General features: G+C 40.9%; 1 protein-coding gene across 6 annotated transcripts in view; it reads left to right on the forward strand.

Annotated features, from left to right (window-relative positions):
• Window positions 1-15,732: 15,732 nt before the first annotated feature.
• Window positions 15,733-16,364, forward strand: part of SMARCA1 (SWI/SNF related, matrix associated, actin dependent regulator of chromatin, subfamily a, member 1) — a 531,454-nt gene continuing 530,822 nt past the window's right edge. For all 6 annotated transcript variants that reach the window (XR_009050254.1, XM_057717875.1, XM_057717872.1 and 3 more), the window contains exon 1: window positions 15,733-16,039. Coding sequence is in view for 5 of the 6 variants with exons in the window: in XM_057717875.1 (XP_057573858.1) it covers window positions 15,857-16,039 (183 nt within the window). In the remaining variant the exon portion in view is untranslated. The remainder of the gene's footprint in view (window positions 16,040-16,364) is intronic.

Genomic DNA, 16,364 nt, shown 5'->3' on the forward strand with positions numbered 1-16,364 from the left:
CAGCAAGGGCTACGCTTTCAGTGCTGCTTGTGACACTAGACTTGTTCTGGGGACTTTGAAGATTGCCATAGAAACAAAGCACAGTCATACCAATGAGGGAGCTCAAAGGTGTTGGGGCCACTAGGTCTCACTTCATTCACAAAAATCCTTATTATGGTTAATAGAATGCACCGTGCTGGTTATCCTACCTCTCAGGTTGTCTCCCCTACTTCTTCCTTCCACCCCCTAAATCGGGAAAATCTCTAAAACTCAGACCTTTGCTTTCTTTGGCCCTCCTCTAGGTCACCTCTAAGCAGGCAAAGACCAAATACATATCCCTGGCCCAGATCCCTTGCCTAATATAACCCACTGTTACCAAAACATTGGATGACAAAACTAAGTAACTTTATTTCACACAGCGACCTAGGCTTGAAATTTCAAAGCCATATGCTTGCTTCTTCTCTCCTAATGGCTCTGTATTCAATCAGCCAACAAATCTTGTTAATATGTTCTTTGGAATTACTTTTCGATTTCTTGTTTTCTCACCATTCCCACTGCCATCACTTTAGTGTACGCCCTTGTGATGTCTCCTTTGACCATTTTACTCTGTTGACAGTCATAAGAATATTGTTCCCAGAATAACGTTTCAATTGTGCTATTCATTTGCTCAAGAATCTATGATGGACCATATATCAAGACTGAGACCAATGGAACCAAATACAGAGTTCCCAAACAGATCTACGCATATATGGAAAGTTGATATGCAGCATATTTGACATTTCAAATCAGTGAGGGAAAATAGATTATCCACTAAAGGTGCTGGGTCTATTGATAATCCACATGGAAAATTATAAAATTAGATCTCTATCTCACACCATAGAGAAAAAAATCAATTCCCAGTGGAATAAAGATCTAAATGTGAAATGCAAATCTTTACAACTTTCAGAAGAAAACAGGGGAATATCATTATGACCTTGGAGTAGGGAATGAGAATGGTTACTTATGACACTAAAAAGCACAGACAATAAGGGGATTGATTGACACATTTAACTACATTAAATTTCAAAACGTATGCACTTCAAGATAACACAAACAAGTTAAAAGACAAGCCACAGCCTGGGAAAAGATATTTTCAGTGCATATAACTGCCAAAGGATAATCTATGAGGTTCTCCACTCTAGCTGTCATCACCTGTCTGACTTCCTCTCCCACCACTTTCTCCAACTCACTTTGTTTAACCATACTGCTCCGTGCTATTCCTAGGACTTGCCAGGCACACTCTTGCCTCAGAGCCTTTGCACTTGCTGTTCACGCTGCCTGCACTCTTACCCTCTTCAGGTCTTTGCTCAAATGTCACTTTCTCAGTGAGGTCTTCCTAGACAACTTTACTTAAAATTGCAGTTCAGCAATTTATTTTCCCATTCCCATACACACATGCTTCTTATCCCTCTTCCCTGTTAATTTTTTCTCCACAGTATTTATCACTATCCGTTATTCTATCTATTTTACTTATCAATTGTGTTTATTGTTTACCTTCCCCTACTAGAATGTAGGTTCCATGAGGGTAGGGATTTTTGTCTGTTTGGATCATTCCTGCATTTCCCATGCCTAGGACCATTCTTGGAACAAAGTAGATGCTAGAAAAATATTGATTAAATGAATAAATGAATTCGTACCTAGAATGTATAAGAACCCCTATAAATCAGTGAGAAAAAAAGAAAGAAGCCTAGTAGAAAAACTGACAAAATATATGAATAAGCAATTCATAGTCAAGGAAACCCAAATGGGCCAAAAAGACATGAAAGTATGCTTCACCTTATTACTATGCAGGGTAAATAATTCAAGCCATTGCAGCAATATGGATGGACCTAGAGATTCTCACACTGAGTGAAGTAAGTCTGACAGAAAGACAAATATCATATGATATCACTTATATGTGGAATCTAAAAAAGGGCTACAAATAAACTTATCTACAAAACCAAAATAGAGTTAAGGGTATAGAAAATAAGCTATGGTTACCAAGGGGTAAGGGGGGGAGGGATAAATTGAGAGATTGGGACTGACATATGCACACTACTGTATATAAAATAGATAACTAATAAGGACCTACCATAGAGCACAGGAAATTCTACTCAATATACTGTAATGGCCTATATGGGAAAAGAATCTAAAAAAGAGTAGATATATGTATATGTATAACTGATTCACTTTGCTGTACACCTGAAACTAACACAACATTGCAATTATACCTCAATAAAAATTTAAAACATTCAAGCCATGAGATACTATTACACAATCTTTGGTTTGACAAAAATGTAAATATTCAGATAACACCAAGTGTTGTTGAGAATGTAGAACAGATAGAACTCTGATCACTGCTATAAGGAGTATAGGTTGGTAGAACTGCTATGAAGAGCTATTTGACATTGTATAATAAAGTTGTTTCTAGCTATAGACCTGGGCAAAATTCTAACCTTTGTGCACAAGGAGACATGTAAAAGAATGCTCATTGCAGCATGATTGATAATCTCAAAAAAAAAGAAGCAAATTAAATGTCCATCAGTAGGTGGATGAAAAATAAACCATGGTATTCATGAAGTTGGATACTATTTTGAAATTAAAATGAATAGCTCAAGCTACATGTATGAACAGAGTTAAATCTCAAAAATATAATGTTGAGCATAAAGAGGAAATTACAAAACATGTACAGGACACCATTTATATAAAGTCTGAAAATACTGTCTGTTGCTTATGGCTACATACATATAATAGTAATAATATATAAAACATGAAAGGGCATGATCATCACCAAATTCAAGAGAGGGAGAGGATTGAGAATGGGAAGGGGCATACAAGCATATCAACTTTATCTGAAATATTTATTTCTTCAAACGCAATCTGAAAGTTGATCTGGCCAGATTTGATAGGACGAGGTGGAGGGTACATACATTGGTTATGTTATTCCATGTACTTTCCTACATTTGAAAATGTTTGCAATCGACGAAAATGAAAAATTAAGAAATAATACGGAGGTGAGGGCTAGCAGTGTCAAATGCTGAAAACAGGACAAGGAAAATGAGGATTGAGAGACTTTTGATGTGTCAAGGAATTCACTGGAGACCACGAGATAAGTGGTTTCAATAAATGATCAATAAAAGGGAAGCAACAAGGTTACAGGGAATTGAGGAGAGGCTGTATCCTGAGGAAATGGAGACAAGAGACCATGTATTGAAGAAGTTTGGAAATAAAAAGGAACGAAATACAATCTTAATTAAATAAGTTAGAAGGGTCTAGCAGAAATTCTTGGCAAAACATGAAGCCTCTTTAAAGCAAAGGAGGAGCCAAAGAAAAGGGAGGCAGAAAGGTTGCAAGAAAAATCCCTTGGTGATAGGGAAGGACAAGGACCCAAGGTGCAGATAGAGGAATCGACCTTAGAGAAGAGAGTTCTTCCTCCAAGGCTCCAGTATCCCCAGCACCTAAAACAGTGCCCAGCAGACAGTGTACTCAAATATTTGTTGCAAAGAATAAGAGGTTGTCGGGAATTCCCAGGTGGTCCAGTGGTTGGGACTCCACGCTTTCGCTGCCGAGGGTGTGGGTTCAGTCCCTGGTCGGGGAGCTAGGATCCCACAAGCGTGTGGCTAAAAAAAAAAAAAAAAAAAAAAGGAAGAAGAAGAAGTTGTGAAGAAATGGAAATATACTGAGGTGAAGACACTAAAAACTGTGGTCTCTCACAGAGAGATGATTTTCTCAAAAAAAAAAAAAGAGTAATAAGTGGGTGTTTTAACAGTAGTAACAACAATAATAATCCTGGTGGCTTAATATTCAACTCATGTGACAGATACTCTTCTCATGGTTTTACATACGTACTTTTATTTAATTCTTACTAAATTCCTTTAAAGTAGTAATATTATTGTTTCCATTTTCAAGATAAGAAAACCGTGACTCAGAGAGGTTTAGCAACTTGCTCATTAGCTAGTAGATGGCAGAATCAGGATTCAAACTTAGGTTTGTCTGACTCCAAAGCCCGAGCTTTTAATCCAACACCTTATGGCATTCATTCAATATTAACAGTCATAACAGTAAGTGTTTTATTTAGAACCCTCTATGTGCCAGGCGCTATGGTAACTGCTCTACCTGAATGATCACATTGAATCTGATGAAATTCCTGATGAAATTGAAGTTGACAGTAGAGGGTTTAGGAACTTGAACAAGGCAGAGGAGGCGGGAACAGTTACCGGTGGAGAGTGATAGCGAATCCCGAAAAGTTACTCAAGGTTTTAGAGCGACAGAGAGAGCCCAGTTGGAGGCAGATGGCGTGGATTTCCATAGTGGTCCAAAGCAGCATGAGTCTGTAACTGTCTCTGGCAATGCTTGGCAGATGGAAAGCAGGAGTAGGGAAAATATCCCAAGATGGTGCATTAGGCTCGGGAATTAGTATAGCAAGCAGAGTAGAAGGTCATGGGGTGAGGGAGTCTGAAGTGGGTTTTAGGATGTATTGAAATAGCTGACCCTGGAGTCAAAATTGAATAAAGGTTTGTATCTACTCAGCCAAGGGCCACCAGAGGGGGATGAAGGCAAGCTTGACTAATTTCATCGTTTCCCTAGGCCTGCTCCCGCAGCAAATTGTTGTATATCTTTTTTTTTTAGGATCACTTCAGGGATCATGCATACTTATGGGCTTCTGTATGTGTTAAGCAGTTTTTGTAAGTTAGCTAAAATCATTATTTTATTATCCACAACTACCTTCTGACTTACCTATGGCTGTTAATGATACTATTATTTAACTAGTCACCAAGTTTGAAACTTCAGGTTTATCCATGAACCCTGCTTCTCCTTTGTCTCTGATATCCAATAACTCAAGTTTAGTCAATTCTAGGGTGAATTCCTTAATACATAGCTCTGATCATTCTCACTTATCATCATCAGATGGCATTTTGCCTAACTGAATAAAGATCTTATGTCCTATACTTGTATTTACATACGAGGCATCCAATGCAAAGCGTTAAATGCTCATTGAACAAAATTCAAATAAATGAAACTCTAGCTTCGAGAAAGCCCAAGTCTCACCATTCACCATCACCACAACCACCTCCCCAACACACATACACAAGAAGAAATGGGTGTTCGGTGCCTGTCTTTTGTCCCTTAAACTACTATAACTAAGTGCTTAGGATTTTCTGGAGATGAAATAAAAAAAGTGAGATCTTAAAAACAGACTATAAAATAATAAAAAATGAAAAACTCAAAAATAATAATTCAATTAAATGGACACAAAATATAACATTCTATCAAGTTTATTAACTATTAGGTTTCAAATTTATTAAAAAATCTATTGTCTTTGAAAACAATTTTTAGGTTGGATCTTCTCACTTCCCAATAATTTCCAAGTATGCATAATGATTATGGAGAAATCACAGCCATTATACATACATTAAATTAGTTATGCGCAGACAAATAATTTCAAGAGCAAAATGACAAAAGCCCCTTCAAAAATTTATAGCAAAAATATAAATTTTTAATGCAGGATGGGGATGCATTTTAATATGTTTAATAGGATGCTGGCTGAAGCCTTCACCAGTAAGATTGTGCAGGGCCTGCAAAGGCAAAAACAGGCCTGCCTAACATAGATGAGGCTGGAGAGGAAGATTCGCGTAGGTGAGTCAGCAGCCAGAGGCTGGAAGGCAGGCCGAGCAGAGGCATAAATGATTCATTGATTTTTAAATCACACTAGTTGAAAAGTCTCGCTTTTCATATACAGAAATCCAACATAGATATTGCATTCCATGTAGAGCAGCATAACGAAGAGCTCATTTTTATTTATACATTTCCATTTATACTTTTCATTCCTTATAGAATGCGGGGTGAGAAAGACTCATGTGAGGCAGACAGGCACAGCAGGCGGAGGAGCTGGTCTCCTTGGGCACACAAGGTCCTGAAGATCCTACTCCTCCCGTCTACATCTCACCTTCCCTTTGCTACATTATTCCTGCCCTGGTTAGTTTCTTTTTTTTTTTTCTTTTTTCTTTTGGCCGAGCATCTCAGTTCCCTGACCAGGGATTGAACCTGGACCATGGCAGTGAAAGCCCGGAATCGTAACCACCTGACCACCAGGGAACTCCCATGCCCTGGTTAGTTTCTTAATTCCCTTCACCCTCCTCCCCTATTCATTTTGCTTGACCAGAATCTCCTTTCTGCTTCACAAATCCCATAGCCAGGTCTGGCATTGCCCAGGCCTACTTTCCCTCAGAAATTGGAGTTAAAAATTATTAAAGAGGATTCTGTCCTGAGCAAATCTTTCTAGATTTACCTCCCAAGTCTACTCTTCACAAATGTTATGCTCTACCCCGCATTTCCCTTAGGAATTGAACAAGTGCCGTGGTTAGTAGCGGTCAGACGGGTGTGCTCATGACTCAGCTACTCTTTTGATGATCCAGCTGAATACTTCTAACGTGCCATCTTAGTCTTGACCTTTATAGAGTGTTAAATTATTTTTTACTGGTCATAAGCTGTTTGACATATATCCACAAAGAATCAAAGGGATGCTGATGTTGAAATACAGACCATAAAAATTATTAAAATTCTACAAATTCTCAAGATGATACTCATCAGACCCATAAGCTGCATTTATCAGATCAAAATTCTTACACAGCACATAAAGATTTCTCTAGTAATTTGAAAACCCTAAAAGAGAAAATAGAGTTATGGATGAATTCAACTGTTTTTCGTTTATCAGGAATAAAAATTATCCACAACTGCAAAGTAAAACCATCTCTCTAATGGCATCATTTGGAGGTTAAACATAACAATTATTAAAGTAATAAGCAAGCTGATTTTTTTTAAAGCACAAAATTCAAGGATTCCAACCAGGTCTTGAAAGCAGTTTTTATCTATTTGCGGCATTTAATCTATACTGTGATGGATCCAATGGGGCGACCTATAAAGATTACCCAAGCTCTCTTCTAATCTCAACCCTGTGACTTTTTGAGACAGGAAGTGACACATGAAGCCAGTCTCAATTCCAATGCAGATGTCACGAAAGAAGGACAGAACGTGCTCATGGTTTTTAGGTTATTGTTTTATGTCTCGGTCCAGGGTGTAAGAGAGAAAGATTTGGGAAGAATACTCGCTGGGCAAGATGTGTTATGTCACTCACCCCATCCCTCCATCCTAAGAAAAGAGCTTCAGAACTGAGAAGAAGGAGGCGAGTAGGAAAAGAAAACTTAGAAGCTGGAGTCTTGTGGTTATGACAAGGGGAAGCAGCGTTGGGTGGCAGTAGGATCCAGGGCCATTAGAGGCCTGAGGCAGAGTTGGCCACCTTCACAGACGGCAGTATGAATGGATGACAGGGTGACTGTACATCTCAGGGAAGGCCAGTGCAGAATATCAAGAGACTAAGAAGTGGACACCTCCTCCTCACCACTATTTCAGTCTTACATAAGCTCTGGGGTCCAAAATCAATGTCAGTGTCATTAAGGAGGGAGGGTGGGTACTCCAAAATCTGACCGCGTTCAAATATGAAATGACACACACACAAAAACAACATTGAATTCACTGAGTTTACATGGATGAGTCTAGATTATTTTCTGACCTCAGGAAGAATGGTGCCTGTAGAAAGAAATTAAGTCCTGATATAGTCAGTGTAAACTCCATGACCGTGTCTGTCTTGCTATGCCTGTATACCTAGCACCTAGCACCTAGCACAGTATTTATTCAATACAGGTATCTCTTGCAGAAAATAATGTATGATTTAGAATTTCCTAAATTTTCTAACATCTAAGGATGTTAAGCATCAAAACAAGTTGGGAAATTCTGCTCTCATCAATTTGACTAATTTCTTGATCACATGTGATTCATTCTCCCTTCCAATTCATTAAAGCTGTCTTTTCCCCCAACCTCCTTTGCAGCTGTACCTGCTGGAATCGTCACTATTCTTCAATGCTCACCTCAAATAGTCCTTCCTCTTTGAAGCTGTCCTCCTGTTACCTCTCAGCTGGAAAAGAATGCTCTTCCTCCGAACAACAGTGGTTCTCTCTGTGTACCTCTTATAGAACATCTTGGAATTTCTCAAGGTCTGTTTTGTATCATATTGTTACAAAACAAATAAGCACGCGGTGAGCTAGCACACGATGAGCTCTGATCATTCTTATCTACACTCCCCCACCATCTCCTCAGTGTTTTACAGTTATACTTGTTAAAGTAAGTGTTTATAAAGCATTTATATTTTCCTATAGTATGTCTATTTTTTCCTGCTTTTAATGTGCATAAAATACTTATGTACAGTTTAACAAATTACTACCCAGTGAATGCCCATGTAATCTCTATCCGGGTCAAGAAACCAAACATTGTTAGCATTTTGGAAGACACCTCCAAACCAGGTGCCTCTCTCTCTGACCACCCCTTCTTCCCCCATCCAGAATTAAACCGAGCCTGCATACTTTCATGAGGTATAAAAGGTTCTATCCGATTGGATTTGAGTCGTAACAGTCGGTAAAATTTTTGAAGATCATCCCTAGACATAACTACTATCTTGACTTCCGTGGTAATCATTTATTTGCTTTTCTTTATAGTTTTGTCAGTTATGAATGCAGTGATAAATACTTTCACCTATTTTTGAACTTTATATGGATAGCATCATACAGTATGCACTCTTTTATATCTTGCTTATTTCACTCAGTGTTGTGACACGCATGTAGATGTATATAGCTGCCATTTTCATTGGTGTATACTATTCCATCATATGAATACATCACATTCATTTCCCTGTTGATGGACATTTGGATGGTTTCCAGTATATGGCTATTATAAACAAAAGTTGCTATGAATATTCTTGTACATAAATTTTGGTGTACGGAAGAATGATTTTCTCTAGGGTATATTATCCTAGTGGAATTACTGGGTCAAAGGTGTCATAGGTTGGGCTCTCCGGAAGCAAAAGCTGAGATGGGGTGTTGAGTGCAAGATGTTTATTAGGACCAACACCCGTGAAAGAAAGCCAGAGGAAGGAGGATTGGGCCGAGGGAGAAGGTGAATTGTGACACAAGTCTGACAATGCTTGAGCCAACCTGGTGTGGAGCTTTGGAACAAGTAGTGCCCATCAGTATGCTCTGCGTGAGGCCTGGCTCATTGACACTCCTGCCTTGCTCATTCATCTTAGAAAGAGCATGACCCCAGGCAAAGCAACTCTCTGCTGTTAAGGCAGACCTTCAAGGAGCTGGCAGCTGGAGGCAATCTGTTGATGACATTCCCCATATCTGCACAGAATGTCCTTCCTTGAAGGAGAACCTGGGTGGCACGTCTCCATTTCTCTACCACGAAAGGGTACATGTGTGTTCAGTGCTGGTAAATAATGCCAACCTGGTTTCCAAAGTGGTTGCACACTTTACACTCTCACCCGCGCTGCCCGAGAGTTCCCATTGCTTCTCATCCTCACCAACTCTTGGTATTATTAATCTTTAAAAAATTTTAGCCATTCTAGTAGGTGTGTAGCAGTATCTCACTGTGGTTTTAATTTGCATTTCCCTGATTACTATCAAGGTTAAACACCTACTCACATGTTTATTGCTTTGTTATGCCTCTTTTTTCCACTTGTGTTTGTTTTATCTTCCTTAGATATTGAGTTCTCTTTCAGGTTAGGCATGAGCAAATACAGTTTGATGCCCATTTTTGTATGACCTTGACCTAAGAATTGGTTTTATATTTTTTAATTGTTGAAAAAGTCAAAAAAGGAATAATATGTCATTACATGAAATTCAAATTTCAGTGTCCATAAACAAAGTTTTATTGGACCCCAGCCATGCTTACGATTTACCTATTGTCTATGGCTGCTTTCATGCTCTAGCAGCAGAGTTTAGTGATTACAACAAAAACCTTTCAGCCCACTAAACCTGAAATATCCACTATCTGGTCCTTTACAGAAAAAGTTTGCTGAGCTCTAGGTCACTGGTTCTAAAGTATGGTCCCTGGACCAGCAGCATTAGCATCACCTGGGAATTTGTTAGAGAGGCAAATTCCTAGCCATACCCCAAAACTCCAGTTCTGAAAGTCTGGGAGTGGGTCCAGGCATCCGTGTTTAACAAGCCCTCCAGGTGATGCTGGTGTGTTAAAGTTTGAGACCACTGGTCTGGGCTCTGCACAAGGACCTAATCCATTTTCTCTGCAAGTCGTCATAGTCCTTGATATATTGTTCCACACAGAGTGGGTAAGCTGTAAAAGAGCCTTGGAAAGTGTTCTATAAATATATTATTATGCATATGAAATCTGTCCAAAATGGACACCTAAGGCAAAATTAAAAGAGGAAAAGTGGGAGAAACCACAGAGGGCAACATACCACCTGAAAGGTATGTGTGGAGGGTGGAAGACACAATGCCACTGGGGAACCAGCCCCTGGACCCCCTTCCCTCCACCTCATTTCATGTAGCCTTTAAGCAAAGATGAATCAGATATTTCAAAGATGAATTAGATGCGGAGGTTGTATTCTAAGTAGGGAAGTGTCCTGACCCTCTTCTCCCACATTTACTGCCTTTTTCATAGCTTACCTTTGAGGAAGTGTAATTGCATCAAATTGCTGACCCTAATAAATGGTAACGAACAGAGAAAATCACTTGGCAAACAACAGTTCTGCCTTATCCCCACTTTAATTTAGGACTTTAGTTCTGGACCAGCTTTCTCATATCCTGGCTTTTTCCTTGGCTCAGTCTGAAGCTCAAAGCATCAATCACCTTGCTTTTCTTTTTTTAACCACCATCCATTGAATGCATATTACATGCCAAGAGCATGCTAAGTGTTTTACGTATACTTTTACTTTAAGTCCTCGTAAAGTCACTTTAAGTATTACCATATCCATTTTACAGCTGCAAATCTGAGGCTTAGAGAGGTTAAATAATTTGGTAGAATTTGAACTCCAAGTCTTTCTGACTCTAGAGCCCGAGCTGGTAATAATAGTGCTATTCTACCTCTCATAATATTCACCACTAGTTTTTAGCAAATCCAATTCAGATTACGTAGCACGTTTCATGTTTTAGGGCATGCATGGGTGTGTAGAATTTCAGGGTGGGAAGTATTTAAAAAATCCGGCTATATCTTTTTCCTGAGGTAGGTTTTGTTGGCTAACTTTTAGAGGTAAAAAAAATTCTTTTACGTGCAACTTAAAATGATAATGTCCAAACAAAATAAAACCCAGTTCCTTAACCAGGTAACATTACTGTAAACAGCACAGTAATTTATATTTCTTCTGTTACATTACACATGAAATAACTGCATTGTCTCCTCAGTATGAAACTGTTCCTTTTTTCAACTTACCCTGCCTACTAGCTCCTACTCCTTCTGTTAGGGATTATTTCAACCTGTCCAGTTTTGAGCAATATTTTTTGATTCACCTGTGAAAATGTTATTTTTTTTCTGTATTTTTATTGAAGTATAACTGATTTACAATATTGTGTTAGTTTCAGGTGTACAGCAAAGTGATTCAGTTATATACATATATAATTATTTACTATATAAGCATCAATACCTTCATGGCAGAAATTTAGTATTAGAAAAGAAAAATAAGAAAAAAGTCACTCATAATCCCACCAACCTTGCTGTAACTACTGTTAACATTTAAAGTGGAACCTTCCAGACTTTTGCTTTGTGGAAATCTATTTATGTAAATAATTTCTTTCGTTTTGCAAAAATGGGATCACTGTTTTCTTGCTTGCCTTTTTTCACTCAGGAATATATTAGAAGCATATTTCCATGTCGTCAGATATATATTAAATAATTGTTTATAATGACCACTTAGTATTCCATTTATGAATGTACTATACAATATTCTGCCAAACACTTCTTCTTAGACATCTAAATTGTTAGGTTTTCCTCCCTCCCCGACCTCTAACTGTCCTGAGTCCACTCCTGTTACAAGAATTTACTCTGGGTACATGCAAGAATCCCAAGTTATCCTCCAGCTTCCACTTTACAACAACTTCTACGTGGAGTCAAAGAAATTATCTGGCTGTATAGAAAACCAGAGCCTTAAGAGTGACAGTTTCTTCTAATAAACCGAGAGTGAACCCCATGGAGACGATCAGCAGAAATATTTTTCAGTCATTTTCTCAACATAATTTCTACTGTCAAGGAGGAAGCCTTGTGAAGAACAGAGAACTTAATAAAGGTGAAGTGGAAAGATGAGGTTTGGAGCCAGACAGTCTGGGATTTGAACCTGGCTTTTGTCACTCACCCAGCTGTGAGACCTTAGATAGTTGTTTAGCCTCTCTAAGTCTCAGCTTTCTGATCTGTAAAATAGGGAAAATATTTATTTCATAAAATTACTGGGAGGATTAGCAATGTCATATGGAAAGAACCTAGCACAGTACCTAATAGTGTGTGCTCAAGAAATGGTAGATGTATACTAGCTACTACCATCACCTTTTCCTTAACATACAGAGCACTGAGGAAACATAGCACATTTTCCAAAACGCCACCATCATAAATGTCTTTGACAAGAATGGTGAAGAAGCTCACTGATACGAACAGAATGCTCACTAGAGTAGTAAGCAAGATACTGTCACTGGAATCCTTTGTACCAGCTTCTGAAGTACACTGATCAGTGGGATCACAATGTGGTTTTTTGTCATACTGTGGTTTCAGAGATAAATTTCCGATACAGGATAGAGAAGGAACACCAAGCCCTTGACCTTACCTTTATGAACTTTATAAAAGTATTTAACACCATTACTGGACACCCATTCTGGTAGCTACTAAACAAGTCTGGCTATGTGAAAATGACTATTGGAAAACTTCTACAAGGTCCACAATCTGCCAAAATGGACATACTGTCCTGTCCTATAGACTAGAACTCATTTTGAGGTTCCCACATATGACCCCACGGTTCTCTATAAAAAATTTGCTTTGTTCTTCAACCCCAACGGAGCAGAGCAATTCAAGACTGTTTCAAATGAAAAGATATAATAGGGGAAAGTAGTAGCAGACAGGGCAAGGTGTTGAGTAGGATCAGAAACAAAGTGACTCTTGTAGAACAAAGTCTACAGATCATGAATTTTAGGCAGATTTGCAAATAAGGATAGCACATGCTCTGTAAATAGCAGTTGTTGCCACAAGCCAAAGGGCAATATTTACATGAATCCAGTGGCAAGGTCTATGGACCAAGCATTGACCTTTCCAGCCAAACTTATACTTGGTAGCACTTTCAGCCACGTCATCTTGAAAAGGAAGGATCACATTATACATACATGGAAAATTGCCAATGCACAAATATGTTTTGTCCCCCAAATTAATTTCTAAGTTCCGTTTTTGGAACTTGGAACACATGTTCCTACAGAAAAGGTGTTATGAAAGGATGTGAGTTTCCCAGATTTCCTCATAAAAGTGCATTTAGCTCACGACATAACTGAAATACCATACATTGGCAATGAGAAATACAATCGAATAAAGTACTCTTGCAAGCAGGAGCACATCAACACACAAGGAATATTTCTTGTGCCTTTCTCCTTTGAAGCCACAGGCAATGAAAGGGGAATTCTATCCTACCATAGCTGTAGTTTGATGATAAAGAACTCTTCCATTGCCCTTGTCTGGAAGGGTCCTTCTCAAGTCAGGTGGATGCAGGCATTGCAGCATCCTTCTTTTTCAGTGCTTCTTGAAATTTCCCACCAGACAACTCTGAATGACTGAGGAGACTGAACAGTTAATGGGGAAGAGGCAGGCTATCTAACTGGAAGACTGGAGCTTTTATTTAGAGACACTTCAAACCCTGCAGTTCGTTCCTCAATACACCTACACATTTTAATTTAAAAAAATCATGTTTCGAATGTCCTTTTAAGTGACTTAATTCTGTCCCACTTTTGGACTAAAGTTGATGCTTCAGAAATATGAACTATTTTTAATACTGAGATTTCATATACCCGTTGGATAGTACACATGTGTAGTTCAGGGTGAGAAACGTGGGCACTGGGGCAAAATGTAAAGTAAATGAGAAGAGGGCTTCCCTGGTGGTGCAGTGGTTAAGAATCCGCCTGCCAATGCAAGGGACACAGGTTCGATCCCTGCTCCAGGAAGATTCCACAAGCTACGGAGCAACTAAGCCCATGTGCCACAACTACTGAGCCTGTGCTGTAGAGCCTGCGAGCCACAACTATTGAGCCTGTGTGCCACAACTACTGAAGCCCACGTGCCTAGAGCCCATGCTCTGCAACAAGAGAAGCCACCACAATGAGAAGCCTGTGCATCACAACGAAGAGTAGCCCCTACTAACTGCAACTAGAGAAAGCCCGTGAGCAGCAATGAAGACCCAACACAGCCAATAAATAAAAAAAAAATAAAGTAAAGTAAATGAGAAGAACGTAATGAAAGTAAAATCAGAGCAAAGCTAGATCCACCAGCCTCTCCTTTTCTCTCAGCGGCATACTCCTTCAATCTCCTGTCTTGCTCTTTGCCTCTTTTTCTCTGTTCAAAACCAGTTCCTGGACAGGACATCACACTCATTCACACTAAGGTGTAAATGATCAATAACAGCTAAAATGTCACAAGGTTTTTGCACATTAAGGAGTCACGACTTTAAAATAGACGGGAATTTAGGGTATTATCCCCAGGAAAAAGGGATATACTTGGGGGACAATTGTGTGCCTTCCTGCTCTTTGCAGAAATCACACTTGATTTCAGATTAGGAATTTAGGAAGGTGTGTTAAGGGAAATTAATCATAATTTCTTTCCACTTTGGAAAATACTTGCTTCATTTTGGAAATTGTAGGTTTTGTGATTGTTGTTTGCTATGCTGTGTTCTACATGTTTTGCTCTCTTTTGTCCCTAATGATTGAAATTTTAAGACTAAGATGCAAATCTTCCCGTTATTGATCAAAATCAATGGTGGGGAGAAATAGAAACAATAATGTTTAATAACTGACATTTGCATGCCCTTTACAAAATGCTTTTATATCCGTGATCATGAATATTACTGGTGTTGAATTACTGCCAAATAACAATGGGGATACGAATAGAACACACACAAAAATCACAACTCAGTCCAATTGTTAATGTTAGGCACCCACCATGAGTTGCCCGAGGTTCTGTAGGGACCTTGACCTTGCCCCCCAGGATTCTGAAAATTCGGTGGTGAAGGCAAAAGAAGGGCTCCTGCACCTTGGCTATCGGAGAAGTATCAGAGTTGAAAACACAGCGAATGTACGTAAAACCGAGTCACGCTTTGCCTTGTAAGTGGATGTTTGCAGCTGCAATCAAGAGATTCAAGGAGTGCTTCTCCTTCTGCAGAATTTACGAAGGTGGAAAGAGCACCACCAGTCCTCCTTTGGGGAACTGGGAAAAGGCAGTCTCCAGAGGGGTTCTGGGCTTTGCAAATGGTAAGACAGATCTTTTACAGTACAGTTACAAGCAGAGGAAAAGTTCTTTGTGCACGAAGGGGAGAGCGCCCCGAGGTACAAAGAGCAGATTTAAGGGGAAGAGGATTCCTTCTGCACACATCTGCGAGGGGAGCTCAGGCTGACTGTTGGGGGCGTGTGGGGAAGGAGATTTTTAGGGGGCCGCGGGCTGTGGGTTCCCGCCTCCACCCCTGCCCGCGCCCCAAGCTCAGGCAACAGTTGGTCGTGCGGGGCTGGCCCGGGCTCCGGGTGGGGAGGGGGAGTCTCGCGATCGTTGGGGGGGGTGGAGGAAGGGGGGAGGGTGAAGGGGGGAGGCCATGACGTAGGGTGGGTGGACGGAAGTGGGGCAGGGTTGAGGGTTATTTAAAGAAGGGGGGCCCGAGCGAAGGGGTTGGAAGGGAGTGATTCCCCACCCCTGCTCCATCTAGCTCTTTCCAGTGCAGCCACTGCCGCCGCCCAGGAGCCCTCGTCCCCTTGCTGGTCCCCCTCCTCTTTCCCGCTCCAACGCCATGGAGCCGGACACCGCCGCAGTGGCAGCCACCGTGGCAGCCTCTGATGCGACCGCCAAGATCGTGGTCATAGAGGACGAGCAGCCGGGGCCGTCCACCTCTAAGGAGGAGGGAGCGGCCGCCGCGGCCACCGCGGCCACCGAAGCCACCGTGGCCACAGAGAAGGGCGAGAAGAAGAAGGAGGTAAATAGGAAGGGGGTGTGTGGTGTGGACAAATCCTGCGCCGGGCCCCTCCGAGGGGCGCAAACCCTGACCTTTGGGCGCCGACAGGTACCCGCGGAGCTCGGCTGGGCTGGGGGCGGCGGGCGCGCGGGGTGGGGGCGGCGGAACAGTCTAGCATTCACTCCCCTCCCCCTTCCTTTCTCGCCGCTTGGGGGGCGGGGGCGGGGGCGGGGCTCGGGCGCGGGCGCGGCGCGGGGCGGCGGGTGCCCGTTATCCCCGGGCTTGGGGGGCTGGGGAGCCCCTCCGCAGCCCCCGACCCCCTTCGCGTTCCCGGAACTGGGGTAAC

The sequence above is a fragment of the Hippopotamus amphibius genome, chromosome X, assembly GCF_030028045.1.
Source record: "Hippopotamus amphibius kiboko isolate mHipAmp2 chromosome X, mHipAmp2.hap2, whole genome shotgun sequence".
In the NCBI taxonomy this organism is placed as follows: Eukaryota; Metazoa; Chordata; class Mammalia; order Artiodactyla; family Hippopotamidae; genus Hippopotamus; species Hippopotamus amphibius.